We start from the raw sequence: 23,197 nt of genomic DNA on the forward strand, positions 1-23,197 counted from the left end.
GAGGAAGAGAGAGGCGTACAGGAAGTCATACTTTACCACAGAGAGCATGAAAACTTCAGTATTTGCTGTCTTCTGAAGAAATCATACTTGGTGACTACTTGACAATATGTACTAAACATTTTAGATCAGTTTAAAATGTGTATTTAGGAGTTTCAGTGGGAATTGAGATAATTTTATTTGCATGAGTGACTTTCAGCTGAAAACAAAGGATGTCGCTGTGATGTTTGTGGTTAATAATAGGCGTGAATAGAATTCACAGAAGTGTAAAAAAAACAACCTGTCGCTTCCGCTCACGTCCTCAAATCACGTCACACCCACCGGTTAAAAAAAGATCATCTCTGAGACTGCACTAAGATAAAATACTAACTTGTATTTTTAGAAAGAGTTTTGGTTTTAGTTCTGCCTTCTTTCAATTCTGTCTCAGCTGAAAATAAAAATTAGTATCGAAAATTGAAATTAAAAAATTTGTCACAGATTAGTGCAATACATATTTGAGATAATCTTGACTTAACCTCTATTTTAGACACACTTAGAATTGTAGTTGGCTTTTCATATTCAGATTACTTTATTGTCCATTAGATTTGCATAAAATGGAAATTTGTCTTTGGCACTGGCATATAACACGCACACATACTCAAGTGTAAGGTGTGCATGTGTGGGTGGGATTGTACAAGTCAACGTTCTTCTATGTTGTTTCATTTCCCTAAACCCTACCAATCACTTTCAGCAAAATTCAGCACTTAAAAATTCATGTTGAGAACACAGAGTGTGGTTGACCAGCACATTTCCTGTTACGCAAAGAAAAGCAAACGTCAGACTAACAAGAAAACTGTTGTCCTGAGGTTAGAAATGAGATTGTCGCATACGCCCATCGTTTCTGCCGTCTATTTCCTTTATTGAACTTCAGTACACAGCAGATATATGACTCGACTCAGCAGCACAGCCTCTGCATGTGCAGGCCAATGAAAAATGTGGCTTGTCAAGGTCTTCAGTGTCATATGTAAGTTATTTTTTGGCAATTGCATTTATTTTTTGTGATTTATCAAACAAAGAATACAAAGAATATATGTGATTCCCACTGAACATTCATTGCAATTTGTTTTGACAGGTTTCACTACTGTGTGTGCAGCTCAAAATGGTAAGAAACATGTTTGTAATGTTTGGCCAGTGTGTTGGATGTTTTTATTTATATTGCCTTGACTTGAAATAGCTAGTTTTGCCTCTTTTTTAAAAAATCATTAAAAACGTCTCACATTTTCTTTGTGACCCAAAATACACAAATAATAAAATTCTTAATTTAGCTCATAGTTGTGGTTGTGAACTAAATTACCCGTTAAATGTTTTGATTGCCTGTTCTGAAACCGACCAAAACAATGTATAGGAAGTGAATCATGAGGCAAGTTAACATGAGGAACATGAAATACTTTGTTGGCATGAGAGTGCCACTTCCTACAATTGGGCACCTACTAGTGAAAGTTTGTATTTCAGTATTCTGGAGCTCCAACTTTGTTTTTACACGGTTATGATTTCTGTACTCGATTATCCATCTAATATCCCTGTTCCTGTGTCATCCAGTAGTGCGTGTGGTAGATAAAGTAACACCTGATAATATGCTGTTATATACAGTGTACTGCAATGTGTGGTACTGCTAAGAAATGTATAATGGTAATTTTTTTTTTGAGAATATGTCAGAGGTGTTTCAGCTCTGGAAATGGCTGAGACAACAGTTGTGTTGTATTAAACTGCATTTTACTGTCAAGGTGTTTTTGTTACTTTGTTCATGCCTTTTGCCACCCTCTTGTGTAGTATAACATCGGCTATTTCAATCCGTATGTCAGCTCCATTGAAATTACAACTCGAGGGGATCTATTCAAATTGCTTGTTTTATTCGACCAACAGTCCAAACCCAAAGATATATTCAATTTACTGTCATATAAGACGAAGAAAATAAATAAATCTTCACATTTGAGAAGCTGGATCCAGTGGATGTTTTTGAAAAATGACTGAAACGATTAATTGATTACCAAAATATTCGATTCATTTTCTGTCCATTGTTTTATCGATTAATCGTTGCAGCTCTAAGTTCATTATTACTGCTTTTGCTATTTAAAGCTCCACCTGAGATGCAGATAGAGCAGAAATACTGGCTGTTCTGATCTAAATTCTGTTCTGTACACCTCTCCTCTCCTCCACCAGTCACCACCGTTCCTCCAACCACTCCTCTGCCGACGACTACAGAGAGTACAACTGTCTATGGTGAGATTTTAACCTGGAAAGACATTACTTCCTGAAATCAAGTCAGTATTTCAAAAAGCATAGGTGATAGCTTTTGCAAGCAGACAAGTCACCCATAATCAATATGTACATCATGGTTTGCATTGACTTTGGATAGTAAAACCTACAAACGGATGCATGAGAGAGCAGAGTTAAAAGAATTACGTCTAAATGATATATCTTTGGCAGTAAAGCTTTCAAACTGTGACTCAGCAAATGTCGCCTGTGAAACCACTATGGGCGTTGTCAAAAAGTTCTAACACTTATCCGCCTCGTCGAAGAAGTCTGTTAAAATTAGCAGAATGAAACTGAACGGTTGAACTGCTGGAATAATATGTTATTCAAATATTAACTCCAGTTCACTTCTATTTATAAGCATGTGTTCTGAAATAATTTGAACTGCAGTCTGTAATGTTATGTATTTTGAAATAACTAGTTTCTAAGAGATGGCATCAATTGTATTTATTTAGATTTTGGGGTCTCACGTGGTTAATTCTTAACTGGTGGGCTGGGCGATATGGAGAAAATCAAATATCACTATTTTTGACCAAATACCTCGATATCGCAACAATATTGTATGGTTGACTATTGGTGCTTTTACAGAATAATATGCCATTTTTGATAAATAATCATCTGTAATGTGGATATAATGACAAAGTGGGTAAAGGCAAATAATAGATTAGCTAGAACAGTCTGGTTAGTTCAGAAAATTACATCAATTTACTGTAATGCAGCCTTTAAAACCAGGAAAAGACAACACTCATGCCATATTATGATATTATGATATCCAAAATCAAAGACGATATCTAGTCTCAAATCACAATATTGATATAATATTGATATATTGCCCGACCCCAGCCCACGATGACCTAAAGAACAACGAATTTCACATTAAGGCTCCTAATTAAACTGACCTAAATATGCATTGCTATTTCAGCAATATGTTATTTTTAATTGAATTGATCGTAATCTAAATATTTTTGATACACTTGCAGTGCCTCCTGTACCATCTCTGCAGCGACTGTCAGCCTGGTTGGATGTGTTCCCTTCTGAGAAAGTGAAGTTAAGTTGTAGTGTCACTGGCAGCTCCGACTGGACCTTCACCTGGTACAGAGATGAACAAAAACTACCAGATCCAGATCCAAATGTGTCTTTGTCTGCAGAGGGCTCAGAAATTACAATCACTGCAGCAACACAAACATATACTGGAAGTTATTCCTGTAAAGGTCTTCACAAAACAAAGGGCGTTACCACTCTAGCTAGTAGTTCAGTCAAACTCACAGTTTATGGTAAGTTTCGTTATGTTCCATCACCCTTATTTCTGCTGAATGTCGACACCGTATGTAATATAAAATAACTGAAACGGTACCTTTTTTTTTCTCCCCTCTGATTAGCAAGCAAACCCAAACCCACTTTGACCCGCAGTTCAAACTTTGACAAGATGTACCCCGGAGAGTCCGTCACCTTCACATGCAAGGTCGATGTGTCCTCTGGATGGGTTTATCTATGGTACCAGGGAAATCAAATTAAAGCATCTAGTGGTAATACTTACACCGTAGCGTCTCTAGGCCATCCTGACAGTGGACAGTACCACTGCCAAGCCAAGAGAGGCAAAGATCCATTCTACACAGATGAGAGTGACGCAACAACTCTGCAGGTGTCTGGTAAGTTTACCTGTGAACTGTGTCATCACTTTGCCACCAATTAGGTTAAACCACTTCATTCATATCTACATACATGAACTTTTATGCACACATCTATCGTACTTTCATCTGTGAAATTGTAAGTTTAAATGGCTAATGATGCACTAAACATTCCTGTGTTCCTGTCTCCTTTTCTTTTCTGATGCAGTGAGTCATTTTAATTGGGTTTTTATCTTAAATTTCGTCGAAGATTTTTAAGATATCTTTGCATATTTTCAGACCCACCTAAACCATCTCTGAAGCTGCTGAGTCCTTGGTCGGATGTGTTCGAAAATGAGACGGTGGAGTTTAGCTGCGAATTAAACAGCGATGAATGGATCTTCACCTGGTACAGAAATCAAGAGAAGCTCAAGGAGGACATGACCTGGGATGCAGTGGACTCATTTCTCAACATCACCTTGGACACTCAAACCCTTCAAGTAGGCTTTGCCTGCGAAGCTTACCACGAATCCAGGAAATTCAGCTCTGGAATCAGCAACACAGTTGATGTCACGGTTTATGGTGAGCTTTCATGCCTCTCTGTAGCTTTACATTAACACGTGGGAGTGGTATTGATCTTCTCAGCTCTTACTGAGAAAGTGAAATCAGCATATTTCTCAAAATGTCACAAACAATTGTTTCTTTTTAATGTTAATATTCAACTTCGTCAGCATACGACTTAATTTTGGGGGTCAAATGTTGATGTATATGGCTGCTTTACAGGTTTTGTGTAGCAATGATGTGATGTGAACTGCCTTTTTCTGTTTTAGAAAACACACCAAAACCAACAGTGAGCAAGGTTCCTGGTTTTAAACCGATGTATGTTGGAGAAACCGTGAATTTCAATTGCAAAGTTGATGTGTCCTCTGGCTGGGAGTATCAGTGGCACAAAGATGGAATTGAGCTCTCTACTACCAGCGAATCCAACAGCATCCGTCTTGCTCTTTCTGATCGGGGGAAATACTGGTGCAAGGCCACCAGAGGTGACATAGTATCAACAGTCTTCAGTGAGGAAATACCACAAGATGTTCTTGGTAAGTAAAACCAGCAAAGTAATATTATTTAAATTATTGTGTTTAATACAATGTGAAATGAAATGCTTAAAAAGCCTCCAGGCTGCTCTTGAATTCAGCGGAAGTGCATCTTGCTTCCGTTATTTTATGCACCTTGTGTTGAAACAGGATGTTGTGGTGTAGCTTGATGCAGGGAGGAATGGCTCAAAAGTGTGTATATGTACATACAGTACAATACACTAGCAGTGGACTATCACTTAAGGAGAGGAAAGGATGATTTGTGTAAGGGGAGGGTAGTTGACTAACAAAGTGAAAAATGTCAGAATTACTTGTTTTAACAGTTAACACATGCCACCGTTGCATTTTAAACTTGGTCTCAATGTTTTCGAGGACAAAAACTAACCTTTTGTTTATGAGCTCAGTCCACAGATTTATAATTTAAGGCATTTTTGCTTTGCAACTGTTAAGATAAGATAAGATATTCCTTTATTAGTTCTGCAGTGGGGAAATTTGCAGTGTACAGCAGCAAAGGGGATAGTGCAAAAAACAAGATGCATCAGCTAACACAGTGAAAAAAAAGAGCTAACAAAGTGTAACAAAATATGAACCATTTAAATAGAAGGAAGTATAAAAATAGGAACATTATATACAGCATTGACAATAAACAGACTATTAACAAAATTGCACAAGTGGAAAATGATATTGCACTTTTTTTATGCGTTTCTTTTATACGTTTCTTATCTAAACCATGTGAGTCCTGGAATATTGTGGTTTGAGTCGATATCATCAACATCATTGTACCTTGGATGCTTAGGTTGACTGGCCTGTTAGGCATTTGTAATGAAACAAATTCAATGAGGATCTTTTTAAAAATATATATTTAGTATTTAAGTAGTCCTGACACCGTATAACTCAAAACTTTACTTTGTCCTCTTTTATGTGAACTTGATTGTTTTTCAGTTTTGTTGTGCATTATATAAGCAGATGCAACATGTTTTTAAGCTTTTGCTTGTACATTTCTTATGCTTTATACTGTACAATGAACAATATTATCAAGTTAACTCTAAGGTTATGAAAAGTGGCTGATGTGTGTCTCTCTCTCTTTCTCTCTTTAGAAATTCCCGGTCCATCTTTGGAGCTGATCACACCGTGGTTGGATGTGTTCCCCACTGAGAGTGTGAAGTTGAGATGTGGTTTGGGCAATAGCTCTGACTGGACTTACACGTGGTACAAACAATTACAGGAGGTCCAAGCTGATAATGTTGTGTCTTTTGACTCGAATAGAGCTACTCTTTCCATCAGCTCTGCTGCAGTTGTTCATGGAGGACAATATAACTGCATGGGACACTTGACCGACAGGTCTGTCAGGAGCAACTCTAGTTCTGGACTTACTCTCGAAGTATATGGTGAGTTTTCTTTTTTTAAATTTACATAAAAATACTTATTTTGGGGGGGGATTTATAATAATCGTTTTCTTCATTTTAGGTACAATTAACCATTACAGTTCATTACAGTTACATACTGATGGCAATGGCGTGTTTTCTTACCCTCAGATAAGAAACCCAGAGTCTTACTAACACAGGATCCAGAGTACGAGGTGATGTTCTCTGGAGAGTCCGTCGCCTTTAGCTTTCACATTAATGTCTCTAGTGGGTGGGAGTACCTGTGGTACAAAAACGGCAATCCACTTCCCGCATCTGGAAACGAGTATCCCATCAGCCCTGTTGGAACAACAAATACGGGATCATATACATGCCGAGCAAAAAGAGACAGCCTTGATCAAGCCTTCCTCACTGACTCCAGTCAGGCTAAACACCTTGAAGTTAAAGGTAAGCTAAATGCTGGCGTTAAAAGAGTTTTCCAGTTGTGTTTCTGCAGTGCATCTCTGGTCACTTATGATCCTATTATCTGGCCGGTCTGATGTTTTATGAACTGTTTAATCATAACTGTTGATATTTCTTCTTTGTGTATTCAGAGAACAAGCCTAGGCCCTCGATGACTCAGCAGCCAGGTGTTAACAAGGTGTACACTGGAGAGTCTGTGTCCTTCGGATGTAAAGTTGAACTCTCGTCTGGTTGGGGGTATCACTGGTACAAAGATGGAACAGAAGTCCTGAACAATAACAGCAGTTTTAACATCCATAATGCCAGTTTATCAAACAGTGGGACTTATACGTGTATGGCCACAAGAGACAGAACCATGTACAATACAGAGCACAGTTATGGACGGATCTTGGGCGTATTGGGTGAGTCAAAGAAAATAACTTTATGTTGATGTTTATTAGAGTAGTAATGCTGGCTTAACCTGGTTTTGTAAATTCCATGCTATAAAATGTTACGGTGAAAATCAATTAGAAAGAGGATATATCTAAGGATATTAGAAAGGGGCTAATGTGTCTGTTTCTCTCCAGAAATTCCCGTTCCAATTCTGGAGCTGATCACACCGTGGTCAGATGTGTTCCCAACTGAGAGCGTGAAGTTGAGCTGTAGGATGGACGGCACCTCTGACTGGACATATACATGGTTCAAAGACGGAGTGCAGGTCCAGACAGATAATACTGTATCTTTTGAGTCGGATGCAGCTACTCTCTCCATCAGTTCTGCTTCAGCCTCACACCGTGGACAATATACCTGCAAAGGAATACTCAAGAGCCGGTCTGTCAAAAGCGACTTCAGTGTTGGACAAACACTTCACGTTTATGGTGAGAATTTTTTCATCTTATTTTACACACTTCTTTAACAGAATGAAATTTTCAATTAATTGTTATTTTGACTTTTTTATGACACACTATACTATGTTCTTTTTCTATACAAAGACTTTTTAAAACATTTTCGACATACTATATTATGACTTTTTTTTCAACATACAATAATACGTATAATACGACTTTTTTTCGACATACTATACTATGACTTTTTTTAAAAATAAAATTTCAAAAAGTCATAGAGCAAGTTTAAAAAAAATGTAAAAGTCATATTATAGTATGTCGAAAAAAATGTAAAAAGTCATAGTATAGTATGTCGAATAAAGTAAGAAAGTCATAGTATAGTTTGTAAAAAAAAGTCATACTATGGTATGTTAAAAAATTTTTTATAAAGTTATAGTATGTCGAAAAAAAAGTCATAGTATAGTTTGTCGAAAACTTTTTAATAAAAACAGTAATAGTATAGTATGTCGAAAAAGTTAATGAACAAAAGTCACAGTAAAGCATGTCGAAAGATGTCATGAAAAGAGTCACAGTATAGTATGTCGAAAAATGTCATGAAAAAAGAGTCACAGTATAGTATGTCGAAAAATGTCATGAAAAAAGAGTCATAGTATAGTATGTCGAAAAATGTCATGGAAAAAAAAGCCACAGTATAGTATGTCGAAAGATTTCATGAAAAGGAGTCATAGTATAGTATGTTGAAAAAAAGTATGCTATGACTTTTTTTCGTGAAATTTTTCAACAAACTATAATATGACTTTTTTTCATGAAATTTTTCGACATGCTATACTATGAGTTTTTTTCGGTGAAATTTTTCGACATACTAAATGTCGGAAAAAGTCACACTATAGTATGTCGAAAAATTTCATGAAAAAAGACTCATAGTATGGCATGTTGAAAACATTTCACAAGAGTCACAATATAGCTTGTCGAAAAAAAACGCTTAAAAAAAGCATCAAGTTAAATGTCCGCTTCTTCTTACTCTAGGTTGTGCAGTGTGATATACATTAAAATTCTGTCATACTAATAGCAATGTTATTATCATCTCCCCATAGATACAAAACCCACAGTCACACTGATACAGAATCCCATACACAATATGATGCATACTGAAGATCCAGTCACTTTTAGCTGTCACATCAATGTCTCTTCTGGATGGGAGTACCAGTGGTACAAAGATAACAGTCTCCTCGACGGATCTGGAAACAATCACACCATCAAATCAGTTGTGATAACAAACACTGGATCATATCAGTGCCAAGCAAAAAGAGGAACCGACACAGTCTTCTTCTCAGACAAGAACCAGGGTGTGAGTCTCCACGTTGTGGGTACGTTTTTGTTGACTTACCTCTTAACATTTTTCTGTACGTGTTGAAAGTGTTCATCACAGTTTTAATTGGGTTTCTGCAGACCGCCCACAGGCTGAGATAATCCTGTTAACTGGCTGGTCCGAGGTCTTCTCCACTGACAGCTTGGTGCTCAGATGTGGGGTGCAGGGAAGTCTGGACAGCTGGAACTACACATGGTAATGTACATCAAAAATACCAGTTAACACTAGATTCAAGTTTTCTAAATGCATTAATGTGTGTACTGTGGATTCTTACCTTCTAACAGGTTCAAAGATTGGACACCAATCGATCATCTTCAGTCTGAGAAACATTCAGTCACACCCCAGAATGACCCTAATCAAAGCCCGTACACCTGCAAGGGCATTCGCAACGGTAGACCATCTTATTCAAGAAAAAGCGATTCTTTCCAGACCAAGAACCTTCGTGAGTATAACTGAGGTCTGGAAGTTATGAGTTTTTACCCTGCAAATATTCTGTCTCACTTTCATTCCCTGTTTTTATTTTTAGTTTTGAAGAGGAGGGTGCTTCTTTCCATCTCTGGCTGTATCTTCTTTGGCATCATCGCCGTCTTCCTTGGATGCATTGTCCTCAGAGTCATTCGCAAACCAGGTTTTTCTTTAGTTTTTTGGACTTTTTGAGTACATGGATTCTAAAACTCTGCATTGTTAAATATTATCACTTGTAGTAACAGAATGGAGCTTTAAAGCGAGTTTTTTTAGCTCATTGTTTATCTGTCCGGCCTGCAACTTTAATGATTTGGTTCGCTCTCACCGCTCCCATAGCGTCATTTTCGGTCGCAGCAGAAAAGCTCTAAAAACCCACAGTGCTCTACCTGCTCAGCAGCAAATGTCAGACTGACACAGTTAGCGACTAACTGGTGAACAAAGTGGAGCATTTAGTAGCTAGATATTTCCCTCAGTGGAAACTTAAAACAGAGAGACTTAAAAAAAGAAAGGTGATAGAATAAAAAGGTGTTATTGCAGGTTTAAATGTGACATTCTGACTGCTTCATTATATATTTAATCTTAAATTAACATACAAAAGCCACAATGAGGTGACCTTTTTTTTTTTTTTTTTTTTAACACAGCTGATGGTGAAGACAGGCCAGAAGAGGCGGAGCTATTTCTCACCATGGCTCAGCTAAAGGAGCGTGATGGTACGTTGACACCACCTTGCATGGTTTGTGGTTTTGGTTGCCATTTCCACGGAAACAGACCCACCAGTGATTCATTTCTGAGATATGTTAGAAATTACCATTTGTGAAACTACTTACTGACATTTTCGAGTCTGACTTTCAAAGTTTGCCTTTAGCCGTTGGCGCTCTCATGTTTAAGTTCCTTCCTCCCTCCTGCAGATGCACCCTGTCCACTAATTCAGTATATCACTGATGCAGAACTGAATGTTCCACCTAAAGGTAAAGAACCCACAGACGAGTAAAGCAGATGATACAAAAGCTGTATTATTATGCAAGTGTTTTGAAAGTTCCCTAGGTTTATCCTTCACTGATATATTTGCTTGGTTGCTTTTTTTTTTTTTTTTAAACAATCTGACCTGCAGAAGCCGACGAGAATGGCACGATTTGCAGTGAAACAACACCATTACCAATAACCACGCAGGAGGACCACGGTAATAAAGTTTACTTAAAAATGCATTTTCTCTGTGATGACGCTGTGTCAATTCCTTTATAACTGAGACACAATGTATTTCTAATCCATGTTTCCACATCTCTCCCTTCATGTCTTTCTAGCCGTGACGAGTGAGAGCAACGATGCAACAGAAAACAACGGTGGGCTGGTTTCCTTTAAATAATGAGTCACTGAAGCTCTATTTGCATCAGTTCAGTAGATACTTATAGACTTGCTACAGCCCGGTGAGGCTTTAATGGACATTTGGATGTATTAAAACTGGAGAGAGAATCTCGCTATAGTGTTTTGCATACCACTAGCGGGGCATCAAATTCAAAGGTTTAACTTCTTTGCAGTGTTGGATAAAAGTTGAGTAAATTCATAAACATTCGTCCTCTGGGGTCTGTAAATGTTTGTACCAAATTTAATGGGAATTAAAATAGTTTAGACGAGATATGGAGCAACAGACTGGCTGACATTGCCATATAAATGTGTACATATTTGTTCTGCACTGAACATTACTTGGTAGCACAATACTGTTAGAATTGTACATAGCATTTTATTTGAACATCATTGTATTGATGAACTGTTAAAGGCACTGTTAAAATACGAAACATTATTTATGTAATAATCAATCATATACATTGTTAGCTTTTTTCCTTAGCAGTTATTATATGCACTGTACATATATTTGTTGATCTACAGGAGAATTATCAATGTATATAAGTTACGATGTGTACGCACAAAAAACATGAGTACGCCTTTTCCCCACACATAATTTCAACTTCAATGATTGTTATTATTTTGCATCAACACCAAGGTTCTAATAATTTTGAATTTTCAATTAGTCATAATTTTATTTTATTTGTAAGTTTTTCAACCTCATTTTAGTTTAGTTTGTTTTCAGAGTGTGTTTGCTAGTTTAAGTTGAGGCGAAACTCACCCAGTCCTACAATGACAGATTTATAAAACAGAATCAAGGAGAGAATGCATATTTCTGTTTTTGCGTGTACACAGTTTTAGTTGTGAATTTGATGCATCTGGCCCAAGATGTGAGTGAATGTAAGTTAGTCTTCTCCAAAGCTTATTCAATATTAAATGTTTCAACAATGAACATTATTGCTTTCTTCTTCTAAATGATTATATTTGTATACATTAGGTGCCACAGAAATACCATTCAAGCATTTTGTGTCTCTATGAAATTATCAAAATAAAAAATACAAAAGGTTACCATGAGTGTTCATTCAAACTAATACTAATATGCACCATCAGATGTGACTGCAAGAAACACACGTTCGACCGATGGGGATTTAACAAGTATGTCGATTTGTGGTTCAGTCAGTGGGGAGATGTTGTCCATCGTGTGCATCTGTAACAAAAAGACACAAGGGAAAGACGGTTATTATCCAGACAAACTTTAAAATCCAATTTATTTACCCAAAAGAAGCATATAGAACATACAGAATACTGACTCACATCTACTTGAGGATATCAGCCAGTCTCTCCACATAGTACTCGTAGTTATCCTGACAATCCTCCCAGGGTGCAAAGCTCTCGTCCTCCTTCTCCACATACGTTTCCCAAATATGTACGAAGTCAGACGGCTTCATCATCCGCAGTTTGCAGCCGGCGCCTGCCAGAGCCCGGAGCCCTTCTACTATCTCCGGCTCCTCCCACTCAAAGAGACGGGAGCAGAACATGCAGAGACGGACCTTCTTGCGCTGCTGGAGGATGGTGGCCAACTTGGTTAAACAAGCCACACAGGGACTGGATGATACGTACCATGTGACTTCATACTCATGGGAAGGGTTAGGGAGCACCTGGAAAGGAAAGAGTGGGGATTAAAGCAGGAGTAGGCGAGATTGGAACAAATATGATTTTTAAAAAAGCTATTTTTATAAAACAGTCACTATATCCGGCCAGTAGTGGATGAGACAGGTAATCTGAAAGAAATCATGTGCCTCTGTGTCCTCCAGTGGTCCTAATGGCATCTGCAAGATTTCAAAATCCGGAAGAAAACAACCAATCAGAGCTAAGCTGCAGCCTGCTGTCTATGAGCAGCTGTCAATCACTCGCAAACTCCGATCAGACGGTCAAACGAGGCAGCGCTGATCAAATACGAATCAATGCTCTGTTACTGTAATGCCTATTTCTCACCTCAAATGTTTTCAGAAACATCTTGTAGTGTACTGTTTAGCTGTAAAATGAGAAAGTTTGTGACCTGGCGGCAATGTTGAGATACAAACTTTCTAATTTTACAGCTAAACATTATACTACAAGATGTTTCTGAAAACATTTGAGGTGAGAAATAGGCATTACAGTAACAGAGTATTGATTCAAATTTGATCAGCGCTGCCTAGTTTGACCGTTTGATCGGAGTTTGCGAGTGATTGACAGCTGGCTTTGTTGGAATGAACAGCCAATAGGAACGCTCTCTCTGAAATGACCTGGGATTGGCCAAAGTCTCCCGTCAGCATTATCGTTTTACATATAACATTATCACAAGATAAATTGTTTGCAAACTAATGGAAACCAGACCTTCCATGGGGTTCACACACTATATGTGTTACATGACATTACAGTAAGAAAAGGCTGAGTGTGAGCGTTCATTACCTGTTGAAAGAAGGCCTCTTCGGCATGAGCTGTGGCATGTTCATCCTCCATATAACCTTTCAGGGGCTCTGTGGTGCCTCCTGGTGTATCCACTCTGAAACACAGCAGGGTCTTGTTCCTCCCCGATGAGTACTCCACGTTCCTGAACTGGAACTTGAAGTAGAACGGGCTCATCTGTTCCCTGGCGGAGATTGAAAGGGGAGAGTTTCCATAATTCTGTTTTCTTTTCAGTGAATACCAAAAGCAAATGTACAGCACCAACTGTCATCATCGGGGCTTTTTTTAGTGCATGAAGGTTAAATTAGCAAGAGAGAGTAAAAAAACAAAACACATTCAGCATGATGTATCTGTCAGCGGTGCTTTCAAAGTTATCTGTCACCTTTAATTGTGGTGCGTGACAGTGTAACTGGCATCCACTTCCTCGCCTAACAGAGAGCATGAGTCACTCATTTTGTGATGGATTTGTCAGCCATCCAAGACACAAAAAAAGAGCGATGATAGCGAGTCTTTGAAATAGACTACGGTGACACAGTGAATAGAATATTAATAAGGCTACCGCTGAGCAAACTGATGTTTCTATAAATATTTTTCATCATCCTATGATCTGTAGATGTGCCAGGCCCCTTCGTGACTCAGCTGTGCAAAACAACATACCCGTCCTGTCTCTCTTTATTAATCCATTGTTATACTGCATATGAATAGCCAGATGGATTTTACAAATAGATCTTATATCAAACAGCTAATACTCAAAGGGCAGAGACTGGGGAACAGATGCTAGGCGGCGTGATATAGCAGGGGGGCCCAGCATCTGTGTCGGCTCTGTGACTCATCCCTATTCTTACCGCTGGGTAAATAAGGATGGCAGGTGCGAGTGATTACTATCCTTCCTCACCAAAATCAACTATGGAACAAGCATTGTGAACAATATAACTTACAGAGACACATGAAAAACTACTTCATATACAAAAGAAACCAACAAATGACACAGAAAGTTGTGTCAAAGAGACAGTTGTATAAGTATGAGTATGTATTAATCACTCACCCAGTGACAATCTCAAACGGTGGCAGTTCTATGGGCTGAAACTCTCCATTTTCTTCACTGTTTGTTGCCTCTGCTCCCGTTGCGCCTCCACTCTCCCCATTCGTCTTCTCCTCATCCGTCTTGGGCTGCTCTGGGGTCTTCTCGGGGGTTTTCTCGGGGGTCTTCTCGGGGGTCTTCTGGGGGGTCTTCTGGGGGGTCTTCTCGGGGGTCTTCTCGGGGGTCTTCTCCGGCTTTTTCACAACTTTGTCCGGCTTTTTCACACTCTTCTCCTTCCCTTTGTCCTTCTCATCGTTCGTTTTGTTTTCTACCTTCTTCTCCTTCTTCTTAACACTGACCCGGTTGTTTCTGTCGGCCATGATTTTGAGCAAGTGGGTGAGAGTGTTAGATAAAAGAGAGGGAGGGAGAGCCAAAGAGAGGGAGAGCGAGAGAGAGAGATAGCTCAGGGTAAGTAGAGTGATAACCCTAGAGCATTTACAGAAATAGATCCCATTGTGTGCCGTGTTCGGAGTCACAACATGTGCATGTCTGGCCGGGGCGAGGGATAGGTTAACACACTCCGCCTCTTTCCATGCTCTGGCTGCTAAAAGGCCAACACAAGAGTGAGAGCCCATGTGTTGCGTAATGAACTAAAGGGCAAGACTGCACATAATATCTTACACACTTAATACAGCTGGCAAATTAAGAAAGGAAACCATATTCTGTGCATAAATGCACAACCTCAAACAAAACGAGTGGCAGCACATTAATCCATCAGGCTTAAACTGTCAACAGGCCAGCAACAGGCAGGTTATTAATAACGATGCCTGGCGGTGTGTGTGTCTGTGTGTATGGGGTAACCAGGGGTCTCTTGATACCGAACACCACTTTTGTTTGTGCCAACTCCAACGTCCCGCAGCTCGTTGGCGAAACACAAAGGCCAGCGAGAGGGCACCCCAAATAGGGGAGGAACGGGTTGCGGTACAAACAACTATGCACACTAACACCAATGTGGGTTTGTCTCTGTTCACATGCACACTAAGGCCTCACTTGCACTCTTGTTCATAGCACAATCAATCTATGAAATCACCCTGCATCAATATGGCCCTCTGCTGGGGCCATTGCGTGTGGGAGGGGGAAAATTGGTTTTGTGAGTGTGTGTGTTTTTTTTTGCGTCCATGTGTAGACAGAAAATGGCTTTCTGCACTGCAGATGTAATAACTTGAGGCATGAGGGAGAGGGGTGGGCGGGAGCGGGGCAGTTCAATTACAATTTCCTTTCCTCCCTCAGTCTCACTCTCTGCCAAGTAATTCATTTCAGAGGCAATTACCAATAAGACCGCAGCCCAGTCTGCTCGACTAACTCGAATGGATGAGCTGTCACAGCCGGGGGCGAGGGAGGTAGGGAGAGAGGGAGAGAGGGAGAGAGGGAGAGAGGGAGAGAGGGAGAGAGAGAGAGAGACACTTCAAGCTGCTCCACATACACTCACAAACAAGAACACACCCATGGGGATGATCAGAAAAAACACTTTTCAGAGCCAAACACGCCGACACATCCACACGGATATCTAGCAACACATCTAAATCCACAGAGAGGTCCTGCGGTGATAATCATTAAGATCACAGCAGTCTTTGATAATTATGATCTATGGAGGGGGATCTCATTGTATCTAACACAGATTAACACACTTTCTCTGAAGCGGTTTTCAACTACAACAAAAACAGTGACGCTGGGATGAAGCCATTTTGCAGTGAAAAAGAGATGTAATCCTTGTGACGGTCATTATAATCACCATCTATTGCAATTCCTTCGCAGTCAGTCATCAGATTGATTGATGCCTTCTGATGTAGCATTAAAGAGCAGTAGCTGCATTTCCTTTCCTGCCATTTATTTCTAAGCACTTTAATAATAAGGTTGTTTTTTTTAAAGCTTAGCTGGCTTTGAGAAAAGTAGGATGTGACTGCTGACTGCCTGCTGACTCAAATTTAACTGTAATGGAATTACATGCAATTACCCGGCCTGGCTCCCCACTGGCCCAGCCAAGAGTAACAGAGTCCCTGAGTTAAGGCAAACACATACACACTGCGACGTTCACAGTTTCCCCTTCGAAGCGAAATATTTCAGCGAGGTCAGACAAAGCAAAAGCCAATGTTGTGCCACATCTTCCACACATCTTCTGCTAGTTTTCAGGAGCAGAAGCAGGGTACAAACCAATATTAATTCGTAAAAGTTCTAAAGTAGAATTGGACAATGATTGAAAAAGCAAAAAAAAAAGTGCTGATAACGAAAATGTAATTGACCTCCACTCTGACTCTGAGTTATAAAGGACTGGCAGAGAAAAATGTAAATGACTTAGAGTCCAAATATTAGATATATTAAACAGATTTCAGCTTTTCCCCATTGGCAAAAAAAAAAAAGGTGTGGCGCATGCATGCATGCATGAGTGCACTCACATCTGCAAACTGCACGCACCTCTGCGTTAGGAAGTTAAACTTGTTTATTATGATGTCCCAGTGATGAGGCATACATACAGAGAGAGAACAGTGGATTATGCAACCTCTAGGGTTATTGTATATCAGTGAAAGTAAATCAAATGCTACAGTATGCAGTAATGGACAATTTGGTTAGTGTTGGTATGTCAGTGCACAAGCTGTGTTTGGGGGTTGGGAGGATAGAGAGTGGGGGCTTTGTGGTCTTGCGGTTGTCTGAAGACCCTGGACCTGGCAAAATAATGTCAAAGTAAATGCTTTAGTATTGATCTGCTGCTAGTTCCCTCGGTCCATAGCTGTGGTATGATAGTCCGTATGCAGGCTACATGGTAAACAGACAGCAATCCACACCTACTGCAGTCTGGAAACGGAGCCTCTGTAATTCATTCCATCTTACGTCAAAATGATGTGTAGTATGAGGACTATGTTATGTTGCTAGCTCAGTTTCCTCAGAGAGAAAGAGAGGTTAGGAACCAAGAAGTAACTTTACTGCAGGTATAAAGCCTTCAGTTGCTATTTAGGTAAAAGAAATGCATGAATCCTAGCTTTAAGTCCATAATAATATGTAGTTTGCTTTGAGGTAGATGAGCGTCTCCAGGTTCTTTGGTAAGACGCGGCCTCTCTCTGGCCGCAGACCGCGCCCAGCAGCGGTGAAAATGCTCTCCACTACGGTGCCGCAAGCAGGTATGGTAAACGCCCTCTTGGCCACTTGGGCAAGCAGAGGAAAGTCAATCGCTTTACGCCGCCAGTAGTGCAAAGCCTCCTCGTCCGTGGGTTCCTCTCGTAGGTAGACGGCCAACTCCTGCTCCAGGCTCTTGGCCTGCGTCGTGGGTCTCTGCTTGATGAAAGAGAACAGCTTACAGGGCCGGGAAAGCGAGGAGACCGGTGATGGAGCTGGGGCGGGAGGGGTCTGGGAATGAGGATGTAGGTCTGTGTTGGAGTCTATGGGGCTGGAGGCTGTGGAGGAATGTTTGGACAACTCCTCTATGAGAACTTGTCTGTGCCAGTCAGGGTTGCTGCTCCAAGTGAGCTTGAACTGGGGGTCCAGGGTGGTGGCAGTGATGTAGAGAGGGTCCTCCAGGACCGGGGCCAGACGACGCTCTACGGCTTGGCTGAGGCCCGCCAGGAGAGAGGGGCAGTGGGGGGTCGACGTCTCGGAGAGATGCTTACGAAGGCCCAGCACGCACGGCAAAGCCAGGCTGATGGACACGTGTCTGTCTGTCTGCAGGTCTGCCTGTCTGTCCCCTTGCACCATGTCCCAGGCCTCGGTGAAGGGCTCCAAAGTGTCAGTGAGTTCCCTCAGCAGGGCTCTCTCTGAACCACCCAGCGCCAGCTCCCCCGGACCACTTACCTCCTCCAGGAATTCCACTGAGTCCAGCAGCCGCCGCAGCACCTGCAAAAAATGAACAAAACAAATAAACTATATTATTTAAAATTAGGGAAACACACTCAGAAAAGGCTAGCATTTCTCAACAGCTTCATAATCAAGCTATGAAATTAATGCTATTATGGACACACACTGCATACTGGTAACACTTTATAATAACCTCCCTATTTAGCATTTATAAGCAGTATAAACAACTAAAAAAGTTGCTTATAACACACTATGATATAGTAGCGAGCATATATTGGGACGTTTTAAGTGTTTATTAATGCATTTGTCACTATAACTCTTTATGTGAAATCTCTTTAACTGCTGCAACTTATCATAAAAAATATGTAATCATAAAATTGTTGACATGCATTAATAAACAATTATAATGTCATTACAAACACATTATGGTGTGTTATAAATAGATTCCAAACATCAACCAAATAAACTAATTTTGCAGTGAAATATTTCTACCAGACAATAACATATAAAACATATACAACCATCCAGTTCTTAACCATCATTTCTTAAACTTGCACATTGAATTTGCACATCGGTATACTACCTCATTTAATTTGTATTTATAACAAAAACTGCAACAAATTTGCACACTTTGCTAATATATATAATATGTTATTCTATGTTTATACTTTATATTTTTATGTTAGTTGTAGTAGTATAGTATATTTATAGTTTATTCTAATATATTCTTTATATTGTGTATTCTATAGATATGTATCTATGGTGTTGATATGTATATTTACTGTGCTATTAAAGTAATTTAACATGGTTGTGCTTTCTTCTACCTTGCGTCGGGGTTTCTCAACTTTAAGAGGCCTTAGTTCCTCTACTGTAGGAGGAGTTAAAGTAAATACTATACATACCTTAAGCTGAGCAGCCCAGTCTCTTGCTGCAGGAGGGGTATTTCCTGGCGCCCCCAGGCTCAACCCAGGACCATCAAACACCTGGCTGAGTTTCTCCGGTGGGACAGCAGAGGTAATGTAGTTGTAAAAACAGGCAGCCTTGGCCAATGTGGAGGTGACCTGTGGACAGGAGCGTAACCCCTCTCTGACGCACTGTTCAAGAGAGCGGGAGAAACAGTCCACTCGACAAACACCGAGACCCTGCTCCCATGAGTCCTCCCACTCTCCTTCCTCACCATGGCCATTCTTGATCCTTTCCTCCACATTGTTACCATTGCCCACTTCTTCTTCTTCGTCATGCCCGTTAGCAAAAGGAGGTGAAACCAGGAAACCGGGAAGACAACACGGCTTTACTGTTGTTGTTGTTGCAGCTGCTAGGAAAGGGTCCGCAACTACACGAAACGCTCTCCCGGACACGCCGTGAGAGTGACATACTTCATCAAAATCTGAAAGCACGCGATTCCCAGAACTGCCTCCAGTCAGGGGAAGGCACGCCAGGAGAGCTGAACGCATCTGCCAATCAGATGTCAGAAAATGACAGGTGACACCGAGGTACCTACAGAGAAAGAGAGAGAGAGAGAGAGAAGTGTACTCATCAGTGAGGGAATCAAACCAAGAGGGAATCATGTTGTTTTTGGTTGATTTTACCTCCTTACCCTGAAGTGGCTCCAGTTAAGCCCCTCCAGAGATCCAGGCTGAGACTGAGGACCTGCGCTGATGCCAGGGCCTGGCGGGTCGCTAGCTGGGCCTGGTAGGCGTAGGCTGGGAGCAGCTGGCTCTGGATGTAGTGCTGGGGCTCAGGGGTGTAACGTGGCTCCAGGAGCTGAAGCAGCTCTCTGAAGCCTTGATTTTCCACTATGGACACCGGCTGCAGATCACGCACTATCATCTTAGCTATGGCCTCGGAGATCAGAACCTGTGGTGACAAAAGAAAAATCATAAATTATAGCAAATTATTTCACTGCAATGCCACAATAAATAATGCAACACTAAATAGTAGCTTGGTTATATGCATCTCAAGCGATGATGGATTATAACTAGGGATGTCAAAATTAACGCGATAACACAAATTTGTTTTAACGCCACTAATTTCTTTAACAATATCGATATTTCGGAAGTTGTAGTGGGCTCAGTTTTAAAGCTGGAGTGAATATACTGGCATCATATAAAACTAGAAAACTAGAATCCATTGGTACCAACCATGTCATACTAACTTGTCGCTAAGGAGGCTAAATAACGCTCCAAACTTACGCTAAATTTTAGCGAGGTAAAACTGGCATGGCAATTTTCAAAGGGGTCCCTTGGCCTCTGACCTCAAGATATGTGAATGTAAATGGGTTCTATGGGTACCCACGAGTCTCCCCTTTACAGACATACCCACTTTATGATAATCACATGCACTTTGGGGCAAGTCATAGTCAAGTCAGCACACTGACAGCTGCTGGGCTTGAGTTTGCCATGTTATGATTTGAGCATATTTTTTATGCTAAATACCTGTGACGCTTTCTGGACAATATTTGTCTGTGTATTTGATTTCCAGTAATAAATATATACATACATTTGCATAAAGCAAGCATATTTGCCCACTACCATGTTGATAAGAGTATTTACAAACTTGACAAATCTCCCTTTAAGGTACATTTTGAACAGGTAACAAAATGTGCGATTAATTTGAAGCCAAACTTATATATAACACACACCTGACGTGGGTCATGTCTGTCAAACTTGGTCACCCCTCCTCCAGATCCTCCACCTACTCCTCCCTCAAGAGCTCCCATTCCTCCAACACCTCCTCCACCTCCCACTCGAGGACTGATGGGTTGGGTGTAGCGGGTATTCCCTCCATTTGTGGTGAAAGTGTGCAGGGAGCCAGAGGAGTAGCCCTCTCTCTTCATATCCTTCCTTTTCACAAAGTCATCATACATAGCCTGGTGCTTCCGCTGAATGAATGGGAGAGAGAGGAACAGTAGTGTTATTGGTTGTGCAGGTAAGAATACTGTTCAGGTGTGACACATCTCTACACCATACTGCCTTGTTATAACATATATGTGGAAAGGATATACAGTATGGTGTAGAGAAGTAACTGTCTTTTTGCAGTCAGCTGACACTGTGTGGTATACATAAACAGATGCTGTAGGGCCAGATGTTTCAGCTGATGACAGACATATAGAGAATACTGTTCAGATGTATACATCTCTACACCATACTGCCTTGTTATGACATTATGTGGAAAGGATATATATATATTATGGTGTAGATAAGCAAGTCTTTACAGTCAGCTGACACTGTGTGGCATGCATAAACAGATGTTGTAGGGCCAGATGTTTCAGCTGATGACAGAAGACATTTTATTTTGAAATCATTACCTTGAGATGCGTTACGAAGTTGGACGTGACACTCCTCTTCGCCTGGATCCTGGTGCCACAAGCCTTGCAGTTGGACTCGATTTTGCCATTTTCACCTTCAAACACAATATTAAAGTAATCCAGAATAGACACCTTCGAGACTGACGCCATTTGGAGCCCACAGTTCCTCTGCTAGAAAAGTAAAAAATCAAACTTGCAATCGAGGACAATCTGAGATAGAAATCTCAACCTCGCCTCTAATCATAAGAGCGCATGCAGGCCAGCGTGTTTACTTATCAAAATGTTGATGCCAGCTGCGCAGACAAAAGAAAATGTAATTTCCAAGCGAGAGTTGCGTCTAAATCGGCCACAATCTGGCAACACGGGTTTCCTGCGGATGTCTGCAAACATCAATAATATAATAGTGAAGCTACATCCGCCGTTTTCCGCTGCTCCCATCCGTCGTTAGGACGCAAGTGAAGGGGAGGCAGAGCGGCTGTGCTTCATGGAGGAATACAGCACAGTGTTATAATTGGACCAGGAAGTACAACACAATAAACGGGAGTCTCGTTTCCATGCTTCGGCTGTTCCCGGAGATGCTCGGCTGTCCTCGGTCAAGAGGAGAGCAGTTTTTTTCCCTCCGATTCCTCTAAACACTTGTAATAAGATTCCAATTTTAATGAAATGAAATTAAAACTGGATTTCTGTATAGAGATTAATAGAATACAAATACTTAGATAAATATTTAATTGAATTACTTTTTTATTTTATCATTATTCAGGGAAAAAAACGAAATACAAATATTAGGCTTACATGAAAGTGCCACTCGAAAAATGCCTCCTTTATAAAGAGTTAATGAGTTGTAAATACTGGTTCTATTATTGGTTAATAAGTAATTTACCATTGCTAGACAAATGTGTTATAATCAATTAAGTAGAATGTTTTTTTTGCTTGGTTGTGAAAAATACCCTTACTGATTACAGACTGTAAGGGACAAAGGAGGACGATCTACAGGACAGATAATAATGCACTATATTCATTTTTAACAGTCTCTTCTGCACTATATTCACTTTTTTAATAGTCCTGTATCACAGCTGTTACCCTGCACTATCTTCAGTTTTAACAGTTTTCTTCATCTCCTTGTATTTTTATATCTGGTATATTTTTTTGTACTTTACACTACTAACTTTTTATTGCCTTTTTACTAACATGTTTGCACTATGGAACTGTGATGCTGAAAACTTGAATTTCCCTCTGGATCAATAAAGTTACTATCTATCTATCTATGTATTATTCAGGGAAAAAACAGAATACAAATATTAGGCCTACATGAAGGCCTCCTTTATAAAGAGTTAATATGTTGTAAATACTGGTTCTTATTATTGGTTAATAAGTAATTTACCATTGATAGACAAATAAGTCATAATCAATTAATTGGAATGTTTGGGTTGCTAGGTTATGAAAAAATACCCTTACTGATTACAGACCGTAATAATCATAAAAGATTTTTTTTGTTTTATACAGCACTTTTCAAAAACAATATGACAACGTGCTTTAAACAAAACAAACCGTAAGAACAATTTTTACTATTTTTTTTTCTGAATAATGGCTGCAGGGGGATCTGGGCCACAGTATATTTATCAACTGTATTTTTACCAAATAAAACATATTCAACACCAGTCAAAGGAATTTTTCACAACCTGGCAACCAGTTCTTATCAATGGCTTAAAATTGATCTATAAATTATTAGTAAATTATGTAAGGAATAATTATAAATCTAGCTGGTC

At 40.0% G+C, this 23,197-nt stretch overlaps 3 protein-coding genes across 4 annotated transcripts; 1 reads left to right on the forward strand and 2 right to left on the reverse strand.

Moving 5' to 3' along the window:
• The first annotated feature begins 22 nt into the window (after nucleotides 1-22).
• On the forward strand, nucleotides 23-11,880 carry LOC141772832 (hemicentin-1). 2 transcript variants are annotated; one of them, XM_074644268.1, is made up of 20 exons: nucleotides 23-108; nucleotides 848-1,000; nucleotides 1,109-1,138; nucleotides 2,197-2,256; nucleotides 3,270-3,563; nucleotides 3,669-3,938; nucleotides 4,197-4,478; nucleotides 4,727-4,990; nucleotides 6,085-6,375; nucleotides 6,523-6,798; nucleotides 6,945-7,214; nucleotides 7,380-7,670; nucleotides 8,732-9,004; nucleotides 9,087-9,201; nucleotides 9,291-9,448; nucleotides 9,533-9,634; nucleotides 10,113-10,181; nucleotides 10,380-10,439; nucleotides 10,583-10,651; nucleotides 10,773-11,880. In XM_074644268.1, exons 2-20 carry the CDS (start codon nucleotides 970-972, stop codon nucleotides 10,832-10,834), a joined length of 3,267 nt encoding a protein of 1,088 aa, XP_074500369.1. In that variant the 5' UTR covers nucleotides 23-108; nucleotides 848-969; the 3' UTR covers nucleotides 10,835-11,880. The 2 variants fall into 2 exon arrangements, with proteins under 2 accessions (XP_074500369.1, XP_074500368.1); XM_074644267.1 differs by lacking the exon at nucleotides 23-108 and having other exon boundaries at nucleotides 837-1,000; nucleotides 2,176-2,256.
• apobec2b (apolipoprotein B mRNA editing enzyme, catalytic polypeptide-like 2b) lies at nucleotides 11,667-14,952 on the reverse strand. The gene is made up of 4 exons (XM_074644271.1): nucleotides 14,306-14,952; nucleotides 13,264-13,444; nucleotides 12,127-12,470; nucleotides 11,667-12,019 (listed from the first exon to the last, which is right to left on the reverse strand). Exons 1-3 carry the CDS (start codon nucleotides 14,914-14,916, stop codon nucleotides 12,129-12,131), a joined length of 1,134 nt encoding a protein of 377 aa, XP_074500372.1. The 5' UTR covers nucleotides 14,917-14,952; the 3' UTR covers nucleotides 11,667-12,019; nucleotides 12,127-12,128.
• Nucleotides 14,953-16,760: 1,808 nt separating this feature from the next.
• Nucleotides 16,761-21,940, reverse strand: LOC141772834 (zinc finger BED domain-containing protein 4). The gene is made up of 5 exons (XM_074644269.1): nucleotides 21,432-21,940; nucleotides 20,766-21,005; nucleotides 19,722-19,981; nucleotides 19,027-19,621; nucleotides 16,761-18,163 (listed from the first exon to the last, which is right to left on the reverse strand). The coding sequence occupies exons 1-5, from the start codon at nucleotides 21,579-21,581 to the stop codon at nucleotides 17,318-17,320; spliced, it is 2,091 nt and encodes a 696-aa protein (XP_074500370.1). The 5' UTR covers nucleotides 21,582-21,940; the 3' UTR covers nucleotides 16,761-17,317.
• Between the last annotated feature and the right edge of the window lie 1,257 nt (nucleotides 21,941-23,197).

This window comes from Sebastes fasciatus, chromosome 8 (assembly GCF_043250625.1).
Source record: "Sebastes fasciatus isolate fSebFas1 chromosome 8, fSebFas1.pri, whole genome shotgun sequence".
Classification (NCBI taxonomy): Eukaryota; Metazoa; Chordata; class Actinopteri; order Perciformes; family Sebastidae; genus Sebastes; species Sebastes fasciatus.

Bases quoted from the DNA above. Each gene is read 5' to 3' on its own strand.
- apobec2b (XM_074644271.1), bottom strand. From the start codon at position 14,916: ATGGGCTCTCACTCTTGTGTTGGCCTTTTAGCAGCCAGAGCATGGAAA. The intron at 13,445-14,305 runs GTGAGTGATTAA...AATCTCCGCCAG, and splicing joins CCGTTTGAGATTGTCACTGG to GGAACAGATGAGCCCGTTCT. The intron at 12,471-13,263 runs GTAATGAACGCT...TTTCCTTTCCAG, and splicing joins AAGAGGCCTTCTTTCAACAG to GTGCTCCCTAACCCTTCCCA.
- LOC141772832 (XM_074644267.1), top strand. From the start codon at position 970: ATGTGGCTTGTCAAGGTCTTCAGTGTCATAT. The intron at 6,799-6,944 runs GTAAGCTAAATG...TTGTGTATTCAG, and splicing joins TAAACACCTTGAAGTTAAAG to AGAACAAGCCTAGGCCCTCG. The intron at 9,202-9,290 runs GTAATGTACATC...ACCTTCTAACAG, and splicing joins GACAGCTGGAACTACACATG to GTTCAAAGATTGGACACCAA.
- LOC141772834 (XM_074644269.1), bottom strand. From the start codon at position 21,581: ATGGCGTCAGTCTCGAAGGTGTCTATTCTGGATTACTTTAATATTGTG. The intron at 21,006-21,431 runs GTAATGATTTCA...CCATTCATTCAG, and splicing joins ACTTCGTAACGCATCTCAAG to CGGAAGCACCAGGCTATGTA. The intron at 19,622-19,721 runs GTAAGGAGGTAA...CTTTCTCTGTAG, and splicing joins TTAACTGGAGCCACTTCAGG to GTACCTCGGTGTCACCTGTC.